General features: G+C 39.8%; 1 protein-coding gene across 1 annotated transcript; it reads left to right on the forward strand.

Moving 5' to 3' along the window:
- The first annotated feature begins 2,602 nt into the window (after nt 1–2,602).
- Nucleotides 2,603–11,032, forward strand: tomm70a (translocase of outer mitochondrial membrane 70 homolog A (S. cerevisiae)). Its single transcript, XM_034583111.1, has 12 exons — nt 2,603–2,933; nt 5,131–5,304; nt 6,332–6,458; nt 6,565–6,674; nt 6,765–6,913; nt 7,489–7,696; nt 8,152–8,286; nt 8,437–8,544; nt 8,678–8,794; nt 8,910–9,007; nt 9,108–9,230; nt 9,316–11,032. The coding sequence occupies exons 1-12, from the start codon at nt 2,700–2,702 to the stop codon at nt 9,467–9,469; spliced, it is 1,737 nt and encodes a 578-aa protein (XP_034439002.1). The 5' UTR covers nt 2,603–2,699; the 3' UTR covers nt 9,470–11,032.
- Nucleotides 11,033–11,586: the final 554 nt, after the last annotated feature.

Here is an 11,586-nt window from a genome sequence, read left to right on the forward strand (position 1 = left end):
GGTTACATTTGCAACCTGTTGTGTGTCTGTGATCAGTTCCATCAGCTGCATCAAAGGTTCCTTTTTGCATTTAAAGATTAAATCTGCCATCATAACACATTATTAATTCTAGAATTTAATCTAATAAATAAATAAATATAATTGCTAACATAAAATATGCAACATACAATCAAATCATAGTAGAGACTGGCTCACTAGCTCTGTGAGAGACACAAGAATAACATATAATAGCTGTACTGAAGATGCTATTTAAAGTTACACAATCCTGTTATCCAACTCGTCTTACTCATCTGGTTCTACTATTTATTACATTTTGTTATGTAACTATTAAAACACTTAGTTCAATCAATTATAAAAATTATAATGATGTTTGAATGAATAAAGTCAATATTAGATAACCCCTGAGAAACGCTTGAGATAAAACATTTTGCAGTGCAGCAGACTAATGTGTGTAGTTAAGAAACTGTAGACAAAGCAATGGCATCTTAAGGGAGTTACAATTTTACACTTGAACATGAAAACATTTTTCCTTTCGACCTTCACAAACTGAAAGGTTTCAAATTCTGCTAATTAACTCAGAGACCTGAGTCTCACAGATGAGCTCTAATACAGACACACACACTGTTATGAGATACTCATGCTGCTTTGTCATGTCGCCTCTAACCTCAATTGAGAACAAGATTACACTAATCTGTCGTTTTTCCACATATTGGAGCCAATTCATGTCACACCTGCTCACAAATGACCATGAATATTAGTAAAAATAATCAAATAAAAGCAGTAATTACACTTTTACATACATACATGATGCTAGATTATGCAAATTCAAGAGACAGGGTACACCCCGGACAGGCTTAGATTATACAAATCTTTCATGCAAATAATCCAATATTTTTCAATTACAGGAGAATACTCTAGTAATCAATTGACACAATCTGATGTGTGTGTGGTAAAAGATCTACTTAATTATTTTTTATTTCCCATAACCCAGACCTGTCAACCAGAAAACAAAAAACTCAAACTGTATAGATTAAAATATACCTGTTAACCCATTTTAATAATCTTACTGCAAAAATGTGGTATATTTATGACAGGTGATGTTTAGAGATTTACATTTTCAAAGTACCTGCTCCCTTCGTCTAAACATTTTCCAGCATTACAGGAGCATACACACATCTCCGTGGCCATGGTTACCAATCATCTAGTGGCAGGGCCTAAAACTAAGCCCGGCTGTGCTAACAATAGCAGGCACATATTACAGGAATAACAAAGACGGGGTTAGGAATAGTCAAAAGATCAGACATCCTTATTATAACCTCCATCACTAGCACTTTTTCCCCTTTGTGAAGCAACAACATCTGCTGGGTTACTGCAGGTTAGTTAGCACATCCGCTGTACAAGGTTATTGTGTCTCATCACGTGTTGTAGTTTTGAGGAATTGATTTTATGGCTTTTCAAAACAAGCAACTGCAACATGTGTTAAACTGCTCAATGTGGACAGAGACCCTCTAAGCACCTATATACAGTTGACTTTGAAAACTGTTCAGTGCTGGTCACTGTGTGAGGACAGATGGCCCCGGGTGCAAATTAAGGTCCAGACAGACCAGCACTAGGCTTTGAAATGGGACAGAGTGGAGATACAAACACACTGTGAGTCACACGCACACTCTCAGTCAAACTCATATGATAAATCCACATTGATCAGGATAAAATGAAGAGTGATGGTGTTGGGGCTGAAAATCAACACACAATCTGAACAGAAAATAGCCTTGACTATCACACAGCTTCCTTTTGGTGGAAGCAGTAAGTATTTTACACAAAAAGGCCAATGTCAAGAGGAATATACATCTTTTTTTTTTAAATCAACTCTATATTTATGTACAATACAAGAGTGGGCAAGAGCACAGGTTCACTCAAAGAATCAGCAGCAATGCCACCTGGTGGCTGCAGTTTTTAACATTCACAGTCTCTTCAACAGTTACAAAATAAAGTATTTTAAACAGAGTTGCGGAAATTAAAACATTAATTCCACCACTGGGATCACAAAAAACTCAAAAGAATAAATTCACTCCGGGTGCCAGGCAATTATTGTTCTTTTATCTCTATTATTACCATTATTGTTTATGTACTTCTCTCTGTATTTCAAGCATTTGTTTTCTGCTGTGCAGCACTCTGTGCTTTATGTTGAAAAGTGTAGTATCATTAAGGTTTTATCATTATAGTGGCAATGAAGTCGTCTCACGTGTAAAACAGGAAAAATATATTTCTAATAGAATTGATGCTTAATCAATTGACTACACATAGGATTGTAAATCTTAGAAAGTTCTACTGGTTTATTTCTAGACATGACATATCTTATTATTTATGCCTTTAAAACCACTCTTGTGTAGAACAATTAAAAAATATACACCTATTTGTTTGTGAATATTGTTAAACTACAGGGCATCATTGCACTAAATGAAATGCTGTCGCTCGAGCATTATCTCTCTGACCTCTGTGTTTCTCTGAGGTGATGTTTGGACTACAAAACCTCAAGGTGGGACTACAACTACACACAGCCCCGTGGCTTGTCCGCCAATATCCCATGATTCCTCGCTGTGTCCTCTCGGAGCAGGGCAAGAAGAAGAAGTGTGCGCAGCTCACGCTGTCTCCTGCTGTTACTGACGGGCTAGTGGCTAACCAGTGCTCGGTTGTAGATCATGGCTGCTTCTAAGCCGGTGGAGCCGCAGTCCGGGACAGGACTTCCCCGCTGGCAGCTGGCCCTGCTGATCGGGACTCCCATCGTGCTGGGAGCGGGCGCGCTTTACCTCTGGAAACGCGGCAGGACGAAGGAGACGAAAGGCACCGGGGAGCGGAAGACACCAGAGGGCAGCGCCAGTCCCGTGCAGGGCCAAGACGGCGCAGCTCCAGCGAACCCGGAGCTGGGGAACATGGTAACGTCCCCGTTGCCTGGAGACTGCTCGAGCCTCCGCTGCTAACATAGCGGTCACCGCATTAGCGTGACTGTGTAATGCGCACGGTTTAGCGTGAACACCTGTCATCACCGTAACACTACAGTCAAGGACACCCAACGTTACCGACACCAACACTGACAGCTACTCCCACAGCAAGGCCGACTGCTACCTTGATGGCTACCGGCTCGTTCGTGCTGAATTAGCCTGTTAGCCGCTGGCTAGCTGCCTCTTACGCTAATGTTTTCACGGGAGCTAGGTTAGCATGGTGAACTGCTAGACTGTCTACAACTGTATTAACATTTAACACCACATTGACATCAGCCGGTTAATCATGCGGTTAACATGTGGCAGCAAAATGCCGCGTGTTAAACTAGCGTTGTTGTTAGCACATGTGTCAGGACGGGCTAACTATCTGTTCGGTAAGTCAAATGCGGCGGAAGGCTGTCATTTCAAACAGAGGCAGGTTTACTACACTGTGTTACTACGAGTGGCTGCCATTACTTTCGCTTTGCGCTGTCATGCGCCAGTAACGAACAATATTTAATCTGCACAGAGAAGATTACCCGTTGAAAGATTATATTTACAGCTCAGAGTCCATCAGTCCAGAATTATAATGAAACATTTACCCAGCCTTAGTTTTAGCGGCAGAGCTCACATGTGTATTTTCAACCAAAGGTTTTCTGTTATATTTTGTGTGCTCGCGTCTTTAGTGCACGTCTGCTGGTGTTTCGGGTTTGGGAGGCCTCCAAATGGCAAAGAGCAAGATTTAGTAGTTGTCAGATCACATTACTGTTATGAGATTCATTCTTGAAAACACGAGGACTGTCCTGTCAGTCATTAGGTCATTTAATCCCCACTGACATTTGACAACAGTCAGGATTCATTTGATGAACTGTGTTGTATTGAGTAGTACAGTTCCTTTGGTTTGCTCGGCTTGTGATGATGCTGGTTGCAGCTTTCTTTCTTTTTGGACAGGTTTTATTGTCAATGTTTTTCATACATTGAAACAGAATTAGCTGGATTACTGTTTACACTGGTGGTTTATGTATAAGTTTGAATGGTTCACTTAACTGCAGTTATTTCTTCAAACATTACATGTCCACTATTTCAGAGGTCTGTTAAGCACCTGACACAATCTTCAGACCCAGGTTCACATCTCTTTCAAATATAAACTCTGTAATCCTGCTCTGTATAAAGCATTGCAGCAATAAAACGTAAGCAGTGCTCTTTCTTTATTCAGAGTAATTGAATGAATATCGTTGCCATGACGGAGATCAGCACCCATGACACCCGTAAATATCTGTGTCAGTTTGATATGGTGGAATATAAATTATCTTCAAAATGATCTGATGGGACGGATATCATTGCTGATGGGACAGTTTTGGCCCGTGGTCTTCCTGTTGCCAGCGTCTGCTGAAGAAGACATGTTCACCTCTGTCCGCAGACTCTGCCTGTTAAGGCCGGCCGCCACTGACTGCTACAGAGCGCTGGTCGCCTCTTAATTCAAATTTTATTTATATTGGATGTTTCCAAATCTCACCAAATTCAACACTGCTCTTCCTTGGTCCATTAAGAATAAACATACCAAGCGTGAAGGCGATATGATGAACGGTTTGCGCGATATGCATTCCACATACAGACTGACATTTGTGGATTAAGTAGAAACGTAGCTACATGGCTATGAGGTGATATATGAAGTGTTACCATTAGTAAACCAGCATTGTGCTGACATAATTCATTGAATTTATTAAGGCACACCCAAAGCACATACTGGGAAGCGGTGGTTGCTTAGCAGGTTACCAGTGTGGTTTCTATCAACTATTTCCCTGCTCAAACATGCATATTATCAATTGGTCCAAGTTCATAATGTTGTGTGTGCAGTTCAGTGTTTGATATTGTCAGTGGAATTTCCTTTATTATTACACAATAGGCTAACTTTTGAAACTTGCACTTGGATCTATGCACATCGATGAATGTTTGATTCATTTTAGTTAATTTACATCTTTATTCATTTGCATATGGTTTACACTTTTGGATTGTCACTTTAATGGCATTCAATACTATGCACAGTTAACTTAAAAGCCTATTGTAGTATAAGATGCAGAGTGATAACTTTGTTATGTAGAAAACTGTCTTTTTAATACTTGATCTCTCTCTCTCTCTCTCTCTTGTTCAGAGCCCTTTGGATCGGGCCCAAGCAGCAAAGAACAAGGGCAACAAGTACTTCAAGGCTTCAAAGTACGAGAACGCCATCCAGTGCTACACAGAGGCCATTGCCCTCTGTCCCACAGAGCAGAGGACTGATTTATCAACATTTTACCAGAACAGAGCAGCAGCCTACGAACAGCAGGTTGGCACCGCCTTCTTTTATTCTGTGCTGAAATTGTTGTTCAAGTGAAAGACCCACACAATTACAGATATCCTTATCAAGAGTGATGAAAAAGTAAATTTCTCGGAATGTCATTCCCTTTTTGAGGAGGTTTGTCATCTGCCTGGCTTCGATCGTCTGTTGGTTATTTTGCATGAAGCTATAGCCTTTCTCCGTAAGCAAAGTGTTTTTTAGAGTATACCTGCAAGTGTCTTGTGTGTTGCATTTATGGCGCACTTAATCCTTTCCTGAAGAGCTGTTCACTGGGTTGAGGTTCTTGTAGAAAGAACCATGTTTTTCAATGTTCTTTTCCCTACCCTGAATTTAATATCTGCCTGAAATGGATTCAGTGAATAATAAAGGATCCTCTTCTCACAACTTAAACCTTGAAGGGAGGACATTCCTCTGCAGAAAACAGCTGTTACTTTCATGTGTTTGGTTAAAGTGTTGCAAATCACCGACATTTTCAAATCTTTCCACCTTGATGTTTGACTGAAGGTCAAAATGTATATCAAAACATCGATGAATGTGTGTACTTAATAACTATTGTATTGTGGTTCTGGAAACTGTTCTAGTTTACAAAAAAGTTTTATATATTGGTTTTCAGATACAAGTATCACAGTATATTTCTTTGCACCTGCTTTGGATTAAAATCAGTGTGTGAAAATGTTTCTGGCAAGCCTTGAACTTCCCTTTTTTGTAAAGGTTTACGATATGAGTGCACTCAGTTTAATGTGTAACCTAACCTGAGTGACAGCTACAGAGAGTGAAAGAGAGAACAGTCTGCCCTTAAGTTCTGCAAAGCACAAGCTTTAGTCACAGTGAGGAACAGAGCTGTTCATTTTCAAGCAATTTCATTTGCATATGAATGTATTAAAATTAAGAAATTACATATGTGTTTCCACTGCACCCATACACCTTCTCTGGCTATTGGACAGAGCTCAGGACCACTGCAGAATCAGATACAGATATTTTGTAGAAGATAATTAGTGTATAACTGTTGTTTCAGTTTAAGTGGGCAGAAGTAGTAGAGGACTGCTCTCAGGCTGTGGGGCGAAATCCACGCTACATCAAGGCTCTGTTCAGGAGGGCCAAGGCTCTGGAAAAACTAGAGAACAAGAAGGAGTGCTTAGAGGGTGAGACACTTATCTTTCTTCTAAAAATGTGTATGTTCAAATTTCACCCCAAAAAAAATGTGTGATGCTTATGCCAGTTGGTTTTGCCCCCCCCCCCCCCCCCCAGATGTCACAGCCGTGTGTATTCTTGAGGCCTTCCAGAACCAACAGAGCATGCTGCTAGCAGACAAAGTGCTGAAGCAGCTGGGGAAAGAGAAGGCAAAGGATAAGTACAAGGTATTTATCCACTTTCAGAAACATTTCTCTTTATTTTATTCCCCTGATTTGACACAATAAGTTTATGGTTTTAAAATCTCTCTTCTGTAGAACCGTGAGCCGATGATGCCTTCTCCTCAGTTCATCAAGTCCTACTTTAGTTCGTTCACTGATGACATCATCTCGCAGCCCCTGCAGAAGGGAGAGAAGAAAGATGAAGACAAGGACAAAGAGGGCGAGGCAGCTGAGGTCACTGAGAGGTCAGGGGACATTTACTTTATTGGTAACTAGAATGGTGTTTGGAGAATGCATACCTCCACCAATAATAAAAAAATAACTGTGTCCATCCTTCCACTTACCCGGATGTAGTATAATGTAAGGGGTTCTTCCTTTGGTCATGCCCCAGCCCTCCACAACATTTAATTGAAATTGGTTCAATAAATGTTTTTGCAGTCCTGAGGTAAATATATATTTTACAGATGAGCTGATAGTATAGAACAAGATGGCGCTAAAGTTCCATAGGATACTGTCCCTATGTTAAATTGATACTATCACAACTTACTTGAACACAAATATTGAAACTCAAGTTGAAGGTTTTGAAAGTTCTGAACGTGTTCATTTTTATATCCAGGGGGAAAGAGTTTAATTTTTGACATGATTTGACAGATGACTAACTGATCATTTAAATGTCTGACTCTAAACATAGAAGGTTCTATGATAAGCAGTAGGTGTTAAAGTAAAGGTCAGGGATGACCAAAATCATCTTAATTTTTTTAGATTAGGTGTAGTTTTAGATGTAACAGTTCCTTATCTGTTTTCCCCTCCACCTCTTTAGCTCTGGATATCTGAAGGCGAAGCAGTACATGGAAGAGGAGAACTATGACAAAATCATCAGCGAATGCACCAAGGAGATTGAGTCAGGTGGTCGATACACTGCCGAGGCCCTGCTGCTGCGTGCCACTTTCTTTCTGCTCATTGGTAATGCTACTGCTGCTCAACCTGATTTGGATTGGGTAATCAACATGCAGGACGCCAATGTGAAGGTGAGGACTGCTGATTTAATAAACCTGCTCTTAGATGAGACATCAAAGCCATTCAGCTACTACGAGAGTTGTTTAGTACCCTTAAAAGGCACAACAAAATTCTAATTTATAGCCTGCTAACCCAAAAGGTTCTTTTGAATGTGCAGATAATTCTTGGGATTTGGACATTTGCACCGTGTAAGACACAAAGTCTCATGGTTTGATAAATACTATTCATTGAATATCACATTAAGTTCCTGGAGATTTCGTTTGCGAAACAAACTGCCTCTGAAACTAAAGACAGAATACACTGTGAAAAACATACCCTCTTACTGCTAACTGTTTTTATGTAAGCAAGTTATTACTACGTCCTCACGGTTGATCTAATAATTTATTTACATAAACAGAGATCGTTTACTGAGGACTTGGAGATTTCCAACTTGACTGGTTTTCTCTCTGTTCTTTGATCTTCACAGCTACGAGCCAACGCGCTGATTAAGCGTGGAAGCATGTACATGCAGCAGCAGCAGCCTATGCTCTCTACACAGGACTTTAACATGGCAGCTGAGATTGATACACGCAACCCTGATGTGTATCACCACAGGGGTCAGGTAGGAGGTCGAATTGGTTTCTTGAACATCTGTTACTATTACCCTAATGTTTGCACTGCCTCTGCTATAGAGCAAAAATAACAGTGGTCATGAATATGGTGGACATGTTATACTTCATACTTCATAAGTATGCCATGTATTTCCTCTCAGCTGAAGATCCTGTTGGACCAGGTGGACGAGGCAGTGGGAGACTTTGACGAGTGCATCCTGCTCAGACCTGACTCTGCTCTGGCCCAGGCACAGAAATGCTTTGCTCTTGTAAGTTCCTAAAATCTAACTTGTCTGACATAATATAAATAGTTTTACCCTTTATCCTAATTTTGTCCCAATATCACAAGCATTCAAAATTTCATTTTAGCTGATGAGTTTCTTTTGGTCTGGTGTTTCCCAGTACAGACAAGCTTATACTGGAAGCAACCCCTCACAAGTACAGACAGCCATGGACGGCTTTGAGGATGTTATCAGGAGGTTCCCTAAGTGTGCAGAAGGCTACGCTCTCTATGCTCAGGTATGAAGTCGACCTGAATTTTTGAAGGAAAATCCAGGTAGAAATAGCTTTTATACCTTGTTGATGTTGTCCGTGTGACCATACAACTCTAAATGTTGCATTGTGTTCTTTTCAGGCATTGACTGATCAGCAGCAGTTTGGAAAAGCAGACGAGATGTATGACAAGTGTATCGAACTGGAGCCGGACAACGCTACCACATATGTCCACAAGGGGTAGGCATTTATTTTCCCTTTTTTATGTCACAGTTCATTCATAATTCAACTGACTTGTGTCGATGGGACATGTTGGTAATAGTTAAATGTATTTTTCCAGGTTGTTACAGCTTCAGTGGAAACAAGACCTTGACTTGGGTCTGGAGCTTATCAGTAAGGCCATTGAAATTGACAACAAGTGTGACTTTGCCTATGAAACTATGGGAACCATTGAAGTGCAAAGGTGAGATGTAACCATTTAATTCAAACCAGTCATTATTACACGTCGTCTTGAATTGCTTGAAGTAACCAGAGGATTTTCTTTTCAGGGGGAATCTGGACAAGGCGATAGAAATGTTCAACAAGGCCATTAATCTAGCCAAGTCCGAGATGGAGATGGCTCATTTGTACTCATTATGTGATGCAGCGTACGCCCAGACAGAAGTGGCCAAGAAGTATGGGCTGAAACCTCCAACACTGTAACTTCTCTTCCAATTGATCGCCAATCTCAGTCTTCATTGCTTAACCCTAACTGTGTTAAAATGCAACGTTCTGAGTAACTTTGATCTGTAAAAACAAAACAAAAAAAAGGGTACTAGTATATGAGAAGCAAGGAAGAGCCCTGCATATAAACAGTGTTTACATCACATCAAAAGGGTTTGTTATGATGGAAAATAAGGATTTCTATTCACTATCACGGCAAGGCTGTGACGCAGGCCTCTGGTATACTCGGTGGGTTGGGGTGGCTGGTCTAAACTAGCACAGTCCTTTGCTGGCACTTAATTCAACCAGAACACCAACAGAAAACCTTTTTATTGCTCAGATAAATAATAGGAGAGAATATCTGTGTCCTCTAGAGAGAAAAACATACATGATTGGCCATGTATGCCTGTCTAAATTAGTAGTAACTGTGTAAAATGTAGGAGAATTGAAATGTGTGCAGTCTGTTGAACCGATTAATGACGTCGAGGCTTCTGTGACACAAATCTACAGAAAATACTGTGAGAGCTTTATATAGTTCTAATGGACTGTTCACTTATTAATTTATGCTGAAGTGTTTTTGTCCAGCTACTTCCATATTGTAACTTACATCATCAGTTCTGAATGCAAGATTAAAATTATAGTCAAACGTGTAATGTCTGTGTTTGGAATTGATCCCATAGATGTGGGGCAACAGAGAGCTTAGTTTAGCAAGTGTCTTTTTTTGTTTGTTTTATTTTTTTTAATGATGGGATTGCCTGTTTTCATTTTTATATACTTTGTGCAGCATGTTCACTTTATTAATAAATGTAAATGCAATGCTCGTGCTGTCTTGAACACTATGAAAACCCCGTCTATAAGATACTTTGGGCAAAACACTTTGGATTAGAAAAACCCTAACGAACTAGTTTTTTGGGGAAGTTATTTTTTGACTTCCTCTAGTGTCAGATTTCAAAAGGGATTGGTGAGTCAATGTTGTTTTTCCTAGCTCACCTTCATTTTTTTTTTTTCTATTTTATTGTAAAAGGTTTATTTTCATGATACATTTAGTTTCATCTTTTGACAGGATAAAACCTACGTGGTGATTTGATTTATTTTTCTCTCCTTTTCAAATGATCTTTTCACAGCCCATGTGTTGTTTTTCCAGCCTGCATGCAGCCCTGAGGAGCTGTTTCAGTGTATGATTTGGTTCTCAAGTCGCATCTGTGCACTGCGAAAAGCAAAATTAGACACAAGAGCTGACTGTCTTTATGTGAGGAGCATTTTCAATTTCTAGAAAATTGAATCACTCCTGTTTGTGACATTCATTCATCAAGCAGCAGTAATGGCTACATTTCATTGAATGTGTGGTAATGCCAAAGAACCAAATCATGCATCCCAGGTGCAGCTGGCGAGGAATTCTCAACTTCAGTCATCTTTCTCAAAATTGGAGGGAGAAATGGTTGTAACCTGAAGTAGTTAATCTGCAGGTATCCAGTAAATTCTGTCTGTTTGATAGAGAATCAGTGATATATATATGGTGACCAAAGTGAAAGACAATATGAATCCTAATAAAGTTATAATTCCTGGAATGAATTTCACCTCTGTTTCTTCTGCTTTACTGTTTAGTGTTGTAATTACTACTCGATTTCAACACTCTGAGAACTCTTGTCCTCTGTGAGTCAGTGAGGAAACTCTTTGTATTTTGAATCTTAGTGTTTTTGTTCTCAATATTCTTGCTTGTGTGGGTTTTGTTGCCCGTGATCTTTGACAGTCCTGCTACTGAATTGTAGGCAGATTGATATCTTTAATATTATGCTTATTTATATGAAATATGAAGCCCCTCATGGAGCTGGCTTTTAACTCAAACTGATTCAACTGTTAAACGGGCTGGAGATTGTCCATGAACAGAGGCTCTCAGTCATTGTTTGACTTGTCATAACCAGTGCCAACCTGGTGCCACCTTTATGAATGGATGGTGAAACCAAGAGTACAAATGAGATGCTGCCACCTACAGGCTAAGAAGATAACAGCTGTTTTGTGATAGACACGTTTAACTTCTCTGTTTAATCTAATGTAATAGTCATACAAATCCTCAGTGGATATTAAACATTAGAATAAATTCAATTTGGTTTAATGTT

This window comes from Hippoglossus hippoglossus, chromosome 4 (assembly GCF_009819705.1).
Source record: "Hippoglossus hippoglossus isolate fHipHip1 chromosome 4, fHipHip1.pri, whole genome shotgun sequence".
NCBI lineage: Eukaryota > Metazoa > Chordata > Actinopteri > Pleuronectiformes > Pleuronectidae > Hippoglossus > Hippoglossus hippoglossus.

Excerpts from the sequence above, each read along its gene's own strand:
- tomm70a (XM_034583111.1), top strand. The coding sequence starts at position 2,700 with ATGGCTGCTTCTAAGCCGGTGGAGCCGCAGTCCGGGACAGGACTTCCC. Across the intron at positions 6,459-6,564 it reads CAAGAAGGAGTGCTTAGAGG|ATGTCACAGCCGTGTGTATT; the intron begins GTGAGACACTTA and ends CCCCCCCCCCAG. Across the intron at positions 7,697-8,151 it reads TGCAGGACGCCAATGTGAAG|CTACGAGCCAACGCGCTGAT; the intron begins GTGAGGACTGCT and ends TGATCTTCACAG.